At 36.7% G+C, this 17,032-nt stretch overlaps 1 protein-coding gene across 4 annotated transcripts in view; it reads left to right on the forward strand.

The window, feature by feature from the left end:
- The window catches only part of HDAC9 (histone deacetylase 9), an 85,160-nt gene that overhangs the window by 24,051 nt on the left and 44,077 nt on the right, over window positions 1-17,032 (forward strand). For all 4 annotated transcript variants that reach the window (XM_088150674.1, XM_088150672.1, XM_088150673.1 and 1 more), the window contains exon 3: window positions 15,332-15,573. In XM_088150674.1, the coding sequence (XP_088006800.1) occupies window positions 15,332-15,573 (242 nt within the window). The remainder of the gene's footprint in view (window positions 1-15,331; window positions 15,574-17,032) is intronic.

Raw genomic sequence — 17,032 nt, forward strand, 5'->3', positions numbered from 1 at the left:
TGTTGGCATGTCACATAAATAGGACTTATGCGAGCTATCATTTATTTTGTTTAGATAATCTGTCATAAAATATCACAAATGAGAGTTAATCAGTTTCTGATTAAAAGCTTTTCTCATGTGCTCTACATTTCCATTTCATTACAGCTTAAATTTTTTTCACTGTATTTGGTAGGGCTGCAGAGCACTTAGTTTGTTTCTTGAAATGTTAAAACACCCTGTCAAAGGCACACTGATCTCCCCAGAATACAGCTTTGCTTTGGTGACAATCCCCATGGAGGTGTTACCAGTGCACTTACATGCATGCTGAAACAATGGGGAAGGCCCTGGATGGGACTGGTTAACAGGATGCACTGCCTCAACATTTTGAACAGTGAATGTGGAGGGTATCACTTCCCTCCACATGTACTTGAGGAGGTTTAACATACTGGCCCATTCAGTTTCAAAATATTAGGTATTTCATGTGAGTGATGATACTGATAGGAAAACTTCAAATGTTTAGTTATGGTTTATTTGTAACCTTTAGTACTAGGTTTAGTTTGGACAATGTACATTCAGGATTCAGGAGTAAATGGATATTGTATATCAGTTCAAAGAAATGAAACAAGGCAACAGAAATGAAAATTTTCAACGTATAATCCTAAGGTTCACAGGATCTGTATTTCCATAGTATACCTGGCTGGATATTGGTGGATCATCTAGCCATATGAGTGTATTTTGCCCTCCCTGATCTTAGAGAGTTCTAAATCATAAGGTAGCCTGTGGATATTCAACAGGTTAATCTTCATGGCATTCTTGGAATATGTAGATGGCAAGGCTTGGAGCTGATAAGAATGCAGGTTGGTTGGGACAAAATGTCTGAATAGGCTAGCATAACTTTCATCCCTATGACAGAATGGTCATCTTTGGCAATATTTCTGAACTAAGTTTCATGGAATTTCAGTTTTTCCCAATGGACTGGAAGATGTTCCATGAGTAGGCCCTACTACACGAGTGAGACGCTCTTGGACAGCATTTCCATCCAGCAGAGGAGCAGGATCCATGTGCTCAAGGCTTGCAGCTAGTCATTTGTGCACAGTGTTTTTTCTTCTTATATCCATAATTCACATGCAGTGTGACTCAATCATTGATTGTTTATATGCCATCAAGTTGGTGTCAACTCTTAGCAATCATATAGATACATAGATTTTCTCCAGGAGTGACTAAATGCTAAGAAGTAATTTGGCAAAGGAGATTATGCCAGACCCATCCATGTCTGAAGAGAAGGATAAGGTTAATTTTACAAGGCAGCTTGAAGGAGTTACTTTGTAGTTGAATGTAAAACTTTATTTAATTAATTTTTCCAAACATTGATGAAACCTATCATAGGCAAGATCATACATTTCATAAACATTTATAAGTGATGTATTAAAAGGGATGTTAAAACTTTATTGTTTTATTGTTATTTCCCACCCCTTTTTAAAAAAGAAACTACAGTATTATAGATGTTCCTCTTTTTTTTTTTTTTTTTAAGAATTCTTTGGTATTCTGTAGTTCTGAGAAGTTTAAGAAACATTAAACAAGACATCTAGCAAATGACAGATGGCAGGTACAGCAGAGACAATTCCAGTCTCTCATGTCCCTTGCAGGAAAACACCCAAGTGGTCTTTCTCACACTTTGCTTTTGGCATAGTACAATCTTTTCTCTAGTGTTAAAGAGTTTAACTCATGAACCCATTAAAGTTGCTTTGCTATGAGGCCATGAATTCATCCCCGTGTAAGGCAGTAAGAATTTTGGCATGAATATGGTAAGATTTGATAACTTCTTGGTAGCCACTTATCTATTCTGGTTCTATGGTGGTGTTATCACTAAATAAGCATGGGTTACTTTTAAAAAAAGATTTAATATATTGTAATATCATAGTGTATTCCAAGAATACATAGTGGCCTGTCTGTGCATATTGCAGAAAAATAACTGGCAATGTTATATTTTATGTAATAAGATAGGTTATAAAACTAAATCAGTGCTTTGCTGCACTGACATATCAGGAGCTCAGAATAAAGTGCACTTTCCTGCTTTAGCCATAGCCAGGTCCTAAAATAACTTGAAGAAATTATAGCTCTGATTACATAGAAAGTAAACAACTTAGAGCACTTTCCTAATAGAAGTACAGGAACATACAAGTCTTAGCTATTTGCAGTATTTTTGTAACAGGCATTTCAGTGAATTAAACCACCAGGAAATTCCAGGGCTGTAACATTATGAGAAGACCCAGCTCTCTGGAAAAGGCTTAATGCTGGGAAAGGTGGAAGGAAAGAGAAGAAGAGGACGACCAGCAGCAAGGTGGATGGACTCAATTACAGGGGCGATGAGTGCACCGTTGGGAGACATGAAAGAACAGGTTAGGGACAGATCATCTTGGAGAAAATCCATCTATGTGGTCTTCGGGAGTCAAAAACGACTTGATAGCACATAATCAGTAAACCTGGAATGGGCAGTTGAAAAAATATCCTGGAACAAGGTGATGGCAAATCACTTGCATATCGTTACCAAGAGATGTACGTGGATGCGTTCATATAATCACTAGGAGTTGAGCTCGGCCTGAGGGAAAGCCTTTACTTTTATATTCAATTTATAATTAAATCTAATGCAAAGGACACAAATGCAAAATATTTTGCTTTTGTGTGGGCTTTTAAAAAAATCTATACTCTAATTAGAATTATAACTCTAAATTGTTCAAGCTTTTTTAGATTTAAAAAATATGTGAATTTTTACAGTTTTCATTTTATGCTTAGCTATATGATAAAATAATAAATAAATAAATAAATAAATGAGAGAGAGAGAGAGAGAGAGAGAGAACCAGTTTGGTGTAGTGGTTAAGGCACCAGGCTAGAAACCAGGAGGCCATGAATTCCATGACTTGAAGGCGCGCGCGCGCACACACACACACACAAAGTGATAAAAACAAATTATATGCGATACCTGGCTGCCTTCCTTAAACTGATTCTTTCCATTCCAAAATAATAGGCATCGTACATTAATAACACAGTCCTAAGCCTTTTTACTCAGAAAGAAATGTGATTCACTTAAGTAGGACTTACACCATAGTGAAATTCATTATCCCTTTTACAGCCATATATTGTATGGGAAATCATTAATTTTAAGAGTTACAGCACCACACTGAATAGATTAAAAAATTAACAGAGAATGAATCTCTATTCATTTTTATGAAGGAAAAATAGTTGTTTTGGCAGTTCTCATTTGCCTGATGATATGGAGGCGTCTTTTGATTTGGAATGTATTCTGGAAGGATTCCACAAGTTCAGTTATACATAAATCTGGCTTGGATAAGGCATCTGTAGTTTTTAATATTTGAATGGGTTAAGACTTTTTTTTAGCAAGTAGTTTTTTCTTTCCTCAGCCTTACATAGATTACAAGGTACTCCTTGTTTAGTGACCATAACTGGGACTCTTAACTCAGTTGTTAAGTGAAGCCGTCTCTAAGTGAGACCTTGACTATACTTATGATCTTATTTCAGCTTTCCTGTGCTTTACAGACCTGCGAAGGTCATAAATGTGAGGACTGGTCACAAAGTTACTTTTTGATCATCATTGTAACTGCAAATGGTCACTGTACGAGCCAGTCGCTAATGAGGACTACCTGTATACCAATTATAATTGTGTGTAGGAAGCCTTGGTTGGATGCTGAAGTAACAAACTAAAGTCCCCAAATATATTTCATGATGAAAGTACAGTGAAATCCTCTAATATTTACTCAGAGATAAATATTTTAATTTAGAGAGGTTTAGTCCTAAATGAGTTTACTAGTAAGCAAATCCAATATTCTTCAATGGGGTTTACTTCTAGTCACATGTGGACAGTTGGAATTCTACTTTGATTATTTAACAATGCAATCCTGTATATAGCTATGCAGATGCAGCTTTCATTATTAAATCTGTCTGTTCCTCTTGTTGCACTGTTGTTCAGTAGCTTGTGAGTGAAAATATAATTATTTTTTAATTAAGTTATAAAAAGTATGTATACTTATGTATTTGTGTATATATTTAGAATCCTAGCTCTAAAACACACTTGCTTTTCAGAGCCATACCTTTCCCGTGAGATGCATCAAGAATCCCAGTGTGTTTTTATTTCAGATTTTGTGGAAAAGGCAAAGTCTAGCATGATCTGGCCTTCTTCCTATAGGCATTAAATGATAGATATTACCAACTGTGTAGACTATTTTCAGGCCCATATTAGCTATTCCTGTAGTACTCTACCATGAAACTGAGGAGTTGATGGCTATATCTTTTAGGCAACTTTCTTTGCCTAAAGAAATATACATGATCTGTGTCACTTAGGTATCACAGATCATGTATATTGCAATTTATTATATATTCAATTCATTCACCACCTTTCTACTGTAATTAGAAATTAATTAGTTCTTAAGGTATTAAACAATATGCAATATATATTAAAATTACTAAAAATAATACTAAAACCAGTAAATGCCTCCATTGTAGGTATTCTTTGAATGAATGATGCAAAACAAATACTTTAATATGTATTTATGTAAAATCCACATTACAGGCATGTTCATTTATACAAAACCTTATATAAAGCTGTGTACCTATTTAATCATATCTAGGAATGGTTCTTTTTGTCAGTAATGTATTTATATACAGTAATTTTATTCTACCACATTAATTAGCAATTTCAGCACTTCTATACATACTATGATTTCATATTGGTCCTTTCATCTCATCTTATGTATTTATATGCTAATGCAACTATTTAAAGAATTGGGTGAATGTTCAAGTACATCACAAACAAGTCTTTTCTCATATATAACCCAAGATATATTTCATGACTAAGAATAAGAACTTTGAATTCTTTTGGCATAAATTGAAAGAGTAACATATAACTTCTTCATGTGTACATAAAAACATAGGAGCACCCTGCTGGATTGGACCCCTGGCCCATCTGTTCCAGCAGCTGTTACCATATTGGCCAACCAACTACACAAAGAAGCCCACTAGTCTTCCAGCAGATAGCCTTCAGAGGCAGTGACACTGCCATCAAGGCTAATTGATCCCAGTATAGGCTTAAGTAAGATGGCCTCAAAATATTTCATTTTTGGATCACTGAATTAAGATTCAAAATGAACATTTGCCTAAACTATCATCCTTACCTTAATTTTTCTTTTGCCTTTATTCAATATTTTGAGTAACAAAACCACCTAGGAACCTGTTATGACTGTAATTGGTACCTGAATAATATTCAAGACAAGCCACATATAAATTATTCTGTGTTCTCTAAAGCAGCTTCTTAAAGACCCCCCCCCCATAGTAATTCAAATAATGACATTGCTTCTTTGAGAGAAGTGGCTTCCATTCACATTTCATCCCATCTTTGTACTTTCTACTTATCCGAATAGAAGTTAAGCTTCGGTGAAACTTCCAAATGACCTCCTCCTTCCAAATGACCAAATGAATAGCTACTCCTATGTATAACCTCTAGCATACTTGCATCACTCCCTATAACACAGAGACTTTGCAAGGCAAATCCAAGCTGGGCCTGTTCTCTATGCCTGCTTCTTTGGTGCAAAGTTTCTTGAGAGCACTGTTAGATCCCTTAATGAATAGCCTTACAGCATGACCAGCCAATATCAGATATAGTGTTGATCCATGAACATATACTGTATTGTTAGTTGCATGTGAGAAGAGCTGATGTTGAACATATACTCTATCATCTACTGTATAAAATTAGAATGGAAAATGGGAATTTCAAGTGCCTGTGATAATCATCCTGTACTGATATTGTATTCTTTGAATACAAACTTCCATTTGGAGCTATCTTCTCAAAAGTGTCATTATGTGCAAAATAGAGAAGAGGCAAGCAGCCACATTGCCACCATCCAAGGAGGATCATACTCTGTGAAGTGTATTAACTAGGCTGTAGGGAGAATTACTTACTGAATATTCTGAACTGATAGTTAGCAAATAGTTTTTAAGATTTGGGAATGAGGACAAATTTACCCACACATTATCATAACATGTGGTTTTGCATTGGCATAGCCAAGCAACTCAGGCTGTGACACTGACGTGACTGTAAAAACTCACATCAGCAGGAGGCATTGAGACATGTTTTTGAATACCAACTAGCTGGCAGAAGAATAGCAATTTAGTTTTTAATATACTCAAGTAAATTTGAAGGTTAAATCCACATTTATCTCCGGCCTATTTTTATCTTGCACTCATCAGAAGTTGGCTTTATGAAAGATACTCTGATTCCTTGTAAGGAAAAGGAACTATTTTTTTTTTAAATGAGGATTACTTTATTAGCTAGCAGAAAGTTGTTCTGTTGGTAGATTAAAATCTCTGTTAAAAAAACAACAAAAAGACTAAGATATATTTCAGGTATTGTATTGACATTGTTGTGTGTTTTTGTCATAACTTTGTAAATTTGTTTCGCTAGACATTAACTCCCCTGCCAATTAATAGCAAGAAGTTAACTTGACTTGAAACATGAACATAAGACTGCTCTTGATATAAAGCCACATTTTCTAAGTGATGGAGTACTGAACATTACAAGTGTTTGAAATCAGGAGCCCTGCGTGATTTTGTCTGGGTTTGTTAACTTAAGAGTTAGTATGCAATGGCTTAGAAGTATGTAGTTATCTGTGCTTGCCTTTCAGGCTCTTGGGAAATAAAAGCTTTGCATATCAAAGCTTCAGATAACTGATTAAATTTATTTCATTTCTCATTTCTGCTGTGTATAGAAATATTTAAAGGATATAGAATAATGAGAGACTTTGAACTACAGTGTACTACATCTGTTTTTCTCAAATCTGCCGTCCACAGTTCCCAAAAGCTCCAACACAACCAAAGGACAAAAGCACTGTGGAGGAGCCCAACTGGGTAGTCCTGCCAGAAATAAAAGTCTGTTGCGACTACTGTTGTGCAGGAATGTGTGTGTGTGTTCAACTTCCTCAAAGGAAAAAGAGGCTGTATAAATAGCATGAGTTCACCCTTTGGTGTCCAGATAATGTTGGAGTTATTGTTTTCAGGAAAAATAAGGCTAAGTGGAGTTCAAAACGAATCTTCAACATCAGCAAAGTTGATTTTCATAAATTCAAAGCAATGGTGAGTAGAATTCCTTGATAAGAGAATCTAATGAGAAAAGGAACTCAGGATGGATGGAAAATGCTAAAAAGGGAAAGAGAATTTCCAAAATTGATAGAAACCCTCCCAAAGAATAGACCACAGAAGAAGACTGCAGAAAAAGCTTGGGGAGGACCCCAAGACAAAGAAGTCATATAGGAAGTAGAAGAGGGTTGGGCATCACAGGGATAGTTCAGAATTATAGAGATCATGTCAAGAAAGCTCAAGCTGAGAAAAGTTGCCAGAAACAAGGTATTCTCTAATACGATCAAAGTAAAGAAGAGTAAAAACATCAGTATACCAGTTACTCAAGACAGCAAAATTTTATCAAATATCAATTACCCAACCCCTGTTTTGGTTCAGTTTTCACCAGCAAGTGCATTTTTTAAAAAAATTATTTGTAAGAGTTATAAACCACCTTACTCCAGATGCTGTAGCTAGATAGACTACTGCAATGCACTTTACTTTGGACTGACCTTGAAGAGCATCTGGGAACTACAGCTGGTACAGAATGCAGGAGCAGGGCAGTTATGTAAACTGTTTCATCAGCACACATTCCACCTCTGCTCTGCGAGCTGCATTGGTACTAATATGCTTTTGGGTTGAAATCAGGTGCTGGTGATGACTCGTAAAGCCCTTCATGGTATGTGACCGGATTATTCGAGGGACCTTCTCTCCCCAAATTTGTCTACCCATCCCATTAGGTCTGGCAGAAGAAGAATGCTCTATGTCCCATCAGTTAGGGAATGTCATCAGGCAGGGCCAGAAAGAGAACATAATTGTTGCAAGCCACCAGAATCATGTATTTGAGTTGGCGGCTATATCAATTGAAATCATCATCATCAAAAATAGTAGAAAAATTAATATAGTTAAAAATAACAAAACTATAAGCAATAACAGGCAATAATGGTGTGGATCTTCTAGTTGCTTAATTGTCAAAGATTTTCCAGAAAAGCCAGATTTTAATTTTTCTCCAGAAGGCCATAATAGTGGGGGACATTCCTTCCTCAGGGAGTAGGTTGTTCCAAAGAAGAGCAGTCACCAGGAATGCCTACCTCCATGCTCCTTGGTAGGAGAGAATCATCAGCCAGTACTCCCTATTTGCCTGGCCCTGAGCCATATAAGGCTTTATAAGTATTAATCAGCTCCTTGCACCCAGAAAGAAACGAGTAACCAATGCAGTTTCTTAGCAGTGGTGTTATGTGACAATACCATGATTTTCCAGTAATCACATGGGCACTTGTATTGTGCAACAGTTGACTTTTCCAGGTAGTTTTCAAGGACAGCCCAATGTAAATTGCAGTAATCCAGGTGCCAAGTGACAATTGTAAATAACTGTTTTCAGACTATCCTATTCTAAGTAAGGCTTCAGCTGGCATACCAGCCGAAGCTGGGCAAAGGCCATTCTGGCCACAACTTTATATAGAAGTTCATATAGATGTTAAAGAGGACTGGGGACCGAACCAAACCTTAGCGTACCCTGTATTGAAGTGCCTGTTGATTTCACCTCTCTGCAACCACTGACTGGACTTTCCCATTCAGGAAGGTGCAGAACCACTCCAAACAATGTCTCTTACTCTTGGCTCTCATAAGTGGCCCAGAAGGATGCTGTGGTTGGCAGTATCAAGGTCTAGCAGGACAAGATTATCTGCATTCTGAGCATCCATGTTTCACCACAAGTCATCGATGAGAACAATGAATGTGGTTTCTGCCCCATATCCCAGCCTGAATTCTGACTGCTAAGGATCAAGATAATACATTTCTTCCAGAGCCTTCTACAATTGTTGCCTCACCACTTTTTCCACAACCTTTCCCAAAAAGGGGAGGTGGGATATAGAATGATAGCTGCCAGTATTGTTGCATCCAACCCAAGCCTCTTGAGGAGAGGGCAGACGAGTGCCTCTTTCAAGGCAGCTGTAATATGCCCTTCCTGCAATTAAGTGTTAACTACAGCTTTAATCCAGCTCCCTCCTGCACTGCTTAAATTAGCCAAAAGGGACAAGGATCAAGTTCTCGGTGGTGCTTGCATCACAGAGGATGCTATCCACGGACACAAAAACCTCCCAGTTAACATTGCAAGGCATTGCTTCTGTCATCTCCTTGGATCTGTCCATCTAGCTTACAACTCAGAGCAAATACAGATGATTTTTACCCACAAAATGACTGGCCAAATGATGGTCCCATGCACTTGATGGATCTTCCTGCCCATCATTCCACAGTGATGTCTAAATAAGGCAGCTGACCAGCATTCTGTAGATGCAATAAGGGTTGAGAATTTATAATGTTGCAACAGGCAATTGTGAAGAGCAGGATGAATGAACAAGATTAGAGTCTGAAATTAATAGAAACAGGAAATATCTGATTACTTTGAATGGAATTTAAATTTCCAATGCCATAATTTTGTGTCCTGGGACAACAGAGAACAGGTCTCGACTTTCTTCTATGGCAACCTTTTGGGTATTTGAAGAGTTCTATTGTAACCCCTCTCGATATTTTTTTCTCAGGAGTTAAAGATTCCCAGTTGCTTCAATCTCTGGTCATAGTAATTATTTTATACTTGTATCAGCCTCATTGTCCTGAACATAGTCCTGTTTGTTTGAAACCTTCTTAACATATGCTACCCAGAATCAGATATAATATATGAATTGGGGTCTGAGCAATACAAAAATAAAGCCAAATGATTGACAATTGAAATTGTATTTTTGTATGGCATTGTATTTTGGATGCAGTCTTGAAGTTAGAAAGACAGTTCCATGTAAATATTAGGCAGTTTGATAATGGAACCAATTACCAAGAGAGGCTGGTAGCTGAAGCAAACGCTGGGCAGGCATCTGTTGTGAATACTTTAGTTATACAGACCAAGGGCTTTTGACGCAATGTCCTAAATGCTCTCTTCCAACTCCATGATGCTATGACTTCACTAACAGGTTACCCATACCCATGGAGCTTTTCATGGATGTACCAGAGAACCTTTAGTGACATAACTGCTGTCTCAATGGAAGATTTCCCTTTCCATGAGTAGGAAAACACTGTCCTGAAGAGTCACTCAGCTGGCTGATGGCCAGTTTTTGAATTGCTCCCATTGTGTCATTGATACCACAAATTGTTCAGTACTACTGTGAAAAATGGGACAAATTTGGGTACATGGTTCTGTGTCCTGTAGACCTATGTGGGACTTTAGATGCTTCATTTTGGCAGTATCATGTTCTTACATGTTTATTGGGAGTCTTCTGTTTGCAAGATAAAGCACTTAAAAAAAAAAATATTGCCCTTCTTCCCATAGGAGCCCAGTACTACTTAGTAAGTAAAATGGTTGTGTATGTTCACATGGAGACAGCCAGTAGAAACTAAGAAGCTGCATCAGAAGCAGTGTTCATAGCAAACTATTAGGACAGCAAAACATGTAATGATATCATCATGCAAAACATGCCATTGTATACATGCTTACAACCCAACATCTGATGCAAGTATGTACTGTAAGTCATGGTAGTTGCATGATGACATTGTCACACACATCTTATTCTATCTATCTATCTATCTATCTATCTATCTATCTATCTATCTATCTATCTATCTATCTATCTATCTATCTATCATATTTACATAGCCACGCATCGCACACAAGGTGACTCTTATTGTTTGCCTCCTTAAATATGCCCATGTGCATGAGCAGGGAAATAACATGGCAGCTTTAATGATTCAAAGAGAGGTGTTTTGTACATCTTCTCATGCTTTGCAAAGCATTTATTTAGAACCATTTGCATAGCCCTGTTCAGCATGTTCAGTCATATTTTGGTTTGTTTGCATTTGGCTTGGCATGTGTGAATCTAGACATTGTGATTTGTATTCTAAGACTTAGTGTGATGAAAACTTAGCCAATTAAAGTGTCTTCTTTAAACCATGGTTAAACTATGGCTTGGTAGGAGAAAAATAAATTATTACACCCAGAGAGGGATGTAAAATAGTCACCTTTTGCTGGAGAAGAAGGCTAGGATGTGAATAAGCATACAAATTTGGTTTTGAGATTACTGTTGCAACTACTACTATTTACTACTATTAGTAGTAGTAGTATTCAACATCAATCATCATTTGAACACTCATCAAGAGATTTGACAGTTTAGGATTTTTTATTTTGGGAACAAGCATAGGAAACATGTAGCCTCTGTGCGTAGGGGTTATTTTTCTAGCTGAGTCCTTGTGATATCCCTTGTTACATGCACCTTCCTTCTTACATATTTACATTGTGTGTGTGCTCCTTGGGGTTTGGATATCTTTTTCTGCTTCTCATATCAGGAACATTTTGAACTGTACCACCGTACACAATCTCAAGAGAGTACAATTTTTGCTCAGCTCTAGTAACTTTTATTGCTCCTGGTGAGGCTTATTATGTGTCAGGATAGATGTAAGAAAACCCATCGCTCTACTTTAAACATGATAAGCCTTTGTCACCTACATTGCAATTAGTGCTAAAAATAGAAGAGTGCCTATGATAAGGCTGTGACTTGAAGGGAATAAGCCATCGTCCAAATAACAAAGATTTATCTAGCGGGTTGGCGAAGTCAGCTTTCACTGAGCTGTCAGTTGGCTGATTGCTGTTTCTGTGTGAGTTTGATGAAATATTCATGCCTTTGCTCTCTTCTCTCCAAGCACTATTGATTTCTTGTATAAATGTTGCTATATTTAGTCCAGACAAATGGAATGTAGCTTGCTGCAGCATAAATTGGATAGAAGAACTGGGATTATGCTACCCGCTTTTCTTTTGGCCTGGAACAATTATTTATAATTGAGGATAATTTTTGTAATTTAAGGATTTGCAATTCTGTGATAAATTGTAGAACAAAAGCCAGAGATTGTATAATGCTGTTGAAGCAAGTGTGGTTAGCTGGGAAAATAAACTATGCATTGAGGTTTACAATTCCAGTTTCAGAAAAGAAATAGTGCTTCTAACAGTAATACAAGCAACCATATTTTATATCTGTTGCTAGGAAGTAGTGAGGCATTTAGCGTCTTCCATGTTCCATATCTATCTATATTCCCAATATAAGATATAATAAATTAAAAAATAGATATGCAAAATATGTAATAAGCGTGCATTGTTGCTGCAAATTTATGTTTTTAAAAACTCAGAAAATATTATAGCTAAATCCATTTTGTGATCCGTCTTTATTTCTTTGAACTAAGGGAGAGCTAAAAGTGAACAAACAAATACAGGGATGTTGTCTTAAGAAAACCAAACTGTGTATCATTCTGGTATCCAAATACACATTCTTCTGATACATGTAATGAGGAAATGAGGCAAATCTGTAGTTTGCTTTTTGTTTTAAAAGCTCTTTGATATACTTGTATGTACTGCCCTCTTCTGGATGAAATGTAAATTAATCTGTTTTGCACCATGGGTTTTCTTCTGGTCAGGCTGTTCTCCCCCCCTCCCCCTTAAAAATCTGTATACAGAACTTTAATTCAGATATATATATGTATAAAAGTTCTGTATCCATATCCTTATACAGATGTCAGCCCAATATCTTAAAAAGATAGAGGTGTTACTAAAGCTATAATGTAACAATATCTGCATATTTTATATGGCATTGTTAAATTATGTTCCGATGAGTTGCTATAAAATGCAGCATGGTAACCAATGTATGGCCATCCTACCAGTTAAGCAGTGGTTGGTAATCCCAAATGTATAGGACGCTGCTAATAGCCACATGTACAGACTGTGCCCATCTCCAGTGAAAAGAGTCATTATCTCATCAGATATTCTGTTAGTACAAAAGCTAGATGTCTCATAATTTCTTGTGCTTTCTATAAATAGGACAAACCAAAGGAAGATTTTTTTGAGCTGTGGCCCTTCCTGTCGGAAGATGCAAAGGTAGCAAATTAGTTTGGCAGAAATGTCAGTATAGATGGGTAAAGGAAAGGAAGGTGTTTTACATTTTATATTTCATTTGTTCTGTTTCTACCCTCTGGTCCTGGTATTTCTATCCAGCAAGAAAGAACTGCTGCAAATCCATACAGTATAAGGAACTAGATGGACTAGGGATATGAGATAGACCCACATATGCACAAGTCTCTGCAAGGGGTGGAGGGCAAATGATAATGTGTGGTACTACAAATTTACATGCCACCCGACTCCTAATGGCTCATGTCATGACAAACATGAAAATGATGTGACTTACAAACTTGTTATCGTTGTTGTTGTTATATACTTTATTGGCCAAGTATGAGACATACAAAGAATTTGACTTTGGTGCAAAAAACTCTGTGTGTTTGCATAGCATCAGGAAATGAGGAATAATAAAAAGTAATAACATTATATACTAAAACTATGCAATCAGAAGAGGAGAATTGGAGGAAGAATAATACTACAGCTATTGATTAACATATATTCATTTTTAAAAGGAGAAGCTATTGTCCAGCATGTATTCACATTTAACAGAGCATTATCAGTCACATCTTGGCAGTCATATCTTATCATGCAATGTCAATCAGTTTGTCATGCTGCATTAATTTGGTGTTCAGCAGAGCAATGGCATGAGGGAAAAAAAATGTTCCGGTGTCTAGATGTTTTAACATACGGTGCTCTGTAGCGCCATCCTGAGGGAAGAAGTTGAAACAATTTCTGTCCAGGATGAGAGGGTTCTGCAGATATCTTCTCCACCCTCCTTTTAACCCTCACAGTATACAGATCTTCTATAGAAGGCAGGCGGGTTGCAATTATTCTTTCTGCAGACTTAACTATCCGTTGGAGTCTCCATCTGTCCTGTTTGGTTGCGGAGTCAAACCAGACAGTTATAGAGGAACAGATAACAGACTCAATGGTTCCTCTATAAAACTGTACCAAAAGCTCCTGAGGTAATTTAAACTTCCTAAGTTGATGCAGGAAGAATACCCTTTGTTGTGCCTTTTTGATGATGGTTGTGATGTTAAGCGTCCATTTCAGGTCTTGGGAGATTATAGAACCCAAGAACTTGAAGGACTCTACTACTGATATTGGGCTGTCAAGTATAGTAAGGAGAAGGGAATTAGAAGGGTTCTTCCTAAAATCCACAATCATCTCCACAGTTTTGAGTGTATTCAGTTTCAAGTTGTTGTGACCGCACCACAAGACCAGTTGTTGAACCTCCCGTCTGTATGCTGACTCATCCCCATTTCAAATAAACTTGCATCAGATATCATAATAGAAGTTAATAATTGCATCATTTTGAAAGCATGTTGTCATTTCATCATTGTTGCCTGTTACAGAGACCTATACACTTACATTCCTATGAACATCATTGGGGATTTGTTAAGCATGCTTCGTGAATGCTCATAGTTTAAGAGGCTTTACAAGTATCTATAAAGTATGTTTTTTTTACACAAAACCTCCTAAAACATATACTAACGCTGCCTCTTGTTAGTTCCATAGCTAGCCATAGCATTTAAATAACAAAGTTTTTATCTGGCTATTTTTGCAAATTAGTACAAAATAAAAACAAAAACAACTGCTCCCTAAATTGCCTAATACTCCTTTCTCTGATATTTACCAATTAATTGATTACAAATGGATATTAAACTTACCTTCAGAGGATGCAGATTGCAAACAAAAATGTAAGGCACTTACGGAATATCATAAAAAAAATGAATAAAACAACTTCAATAGAGTGAAGGCAGACACTTTCATATTTAGTAATGTATGTTTAACAACTTTTCACAAACCTACCCTGAGTTTAAGAGGAAAACAAAAACTCCAGAATTTTTAATCTGAAGATTCAGACTATAGAAAGAAATGTGGCTCACTTCTAAACTGTCCTTTCTCCCTCAATATTTGACACTGAAGTCTGGATTGCCTGATACTTTGAGAAAGTATTTGATTTATGATTGCAACCATCAAGTGACATGTGATATGCGGACCACTTAAAACCAGCAGCAGTTAAAACTTTTTCTGTCCATAGCACTTTGAACTATTTTTCTTTTTGAAAAAACTGAAAAGCTTTGGAATTTTCTCTTAAAATCTGTGACAACAAATGCTATCGGCACATTCTTTGAAAAGTAAAAGGCTCTGTTGCTGATCATCACCAGTCTTACAGTCTTATCAAGAGGCCAGAGAAGTCAACTGCTATTATTTGGGAAAGAGGGAGCAACACCTTCATTTCATATATGCATAGAATTTCAATCTTCCCCCTCCCTCCCTCCCTTTTTTTTCCCTGTGTATTAGTGGATGTGAAATCAGAAGTTCCTCTTCGATTAGAACCAGTCACACCATTAGACTTGCGAACAGATCTCAGGATGATGGTACCCATGGTGGACCCCTTGATGCGGGAAAAGCAGCTACAGCAGGAGTTACTCCTGATCCAACAGCAGCAGCAGATTCAGAAACAGCTTTTGATAGCAGAATTTCAGAAACAGCATGAGAACCTGACGCGACAGCACCAAGCACAGATCCAAGAGCACATAAAGGTAGCAGAATTTTTTTTCTCTTCAAACTGCATCAAGAGGGGGAAGGGGCTGGTTACTGTAGAAATTGAGGAGCGGCGGCTGAGTTATTTCTCTTGTACATCAGCGCAGTATGTGATGAAAGTTTATAGTAGTCTCTCTCTCTGCCATATCTGTCTGTCCGTCTCTCACTTTTGTGTAAGAATGCAGACATACATGTGAGAGGAGCTATTTGAAATTAGAGCAGAACAAGCTATTATCAATCGGAATATTGAGTAAAGTCAGCAAATTTGACAGCACTTTTGGAAGATACTGATCTGCTTAAAAAGTACTGTATACTATTGTAAGGCTTACAAATGGAATCAGAAGGCCGGTTTAACATAAGGACCTGTACTTTGCACAGCGTTTTCTAAACTTCAGCGAGATTTATAAAGAGCTTAGATTTTAAATTAAATTTTTGAGATCCTGTTTTTCTAATCATCAGAATTATTCAACATTATTCAGCTACCAGATTGTTTTTATCTGTAAGCTTTGGAAATTATATTCGAAAATGCTTGTTATATTTGGAATCAGTGTGATCATTAAAATGAACATGATAAATGTAACCGTTTTTAGTGCTAAATCTCTTAATGTAAATAAAAATTAAACATGGGCTTCAGTTTATGCATTCTAAGAAAACTGGTATGTCTCATTTATTTATATTTTAACCTCATGCCTTCTATTTGCTCCTCATAATGTATCAGGAATAAGTCTGGATGTGAAACATTTTGCTTATCATGTAATGAACAAATTGAATGTTTGGCAATCATAGCAAATGAGGAAAAGCAGCACCAAAAAGTTACTCATGTAAAAGATCTGGTTGTTTGAAGACTAACCCACTAGAAAAGTCACATCATAGGTTATATAATTACTTATTTTTAAGAGACATCCAAACATTTTATTGGAAGAACAGAAACTGGAAATCACAGAATAAAAAGAAAATTTTGGCCGTGAGTCACCTAAATTTACTTGTAATTAAGGCTGATATCCTTTATATGAAAACGGAATTCTGAAATCTGTTAGGCAATTGAGCATGAACGAGAATACTACCTGTGCTAGAAGTAAGTTGAATGAGTTTGCTATTATTAGAGGATTGCAAATATCCAGGTGACCACTAGATGGCAGGAAACAAATACAGGAACATAATTCTTTGCTGCCATCTAGTGGTAATCCATATTGGATTCAGATGGGAATCAGCCGTAACCATTGATAACTTTATTTCCTTTACTTTCAATGAAATTACTTTTGTCTGGAATAAAAAATTGATTTGATTTGCTATAAAGAGTTTGATTCGCATTTGTAAAATCCACACTTTCCAAACTAACTAGAACACATTTGGTTTTTGCAGTTCCATGAACTACGTAATGCAGTTTTCAGATCCAAATGCAAACATGTAGACATGGAAGTAAATTTCATACAGAAATACTTTGGATACATTTATTGC

The sequence above is a fragment of the Python bivittatus genome, unplaced genomic scaffold (assembly GCF_059951505.1).
Source record: "Python bivittatus isolate LINGU-HERP-01145 unplaced genomic scaffold, Pbiv_v1 ctg000610_np1212, whole genome shotgun sequence".
NCBI lineage: Eukaryota > Metazoa > Chordata > Lepidosauria > Squamata > Pythonidae > Python > Python bivittatus.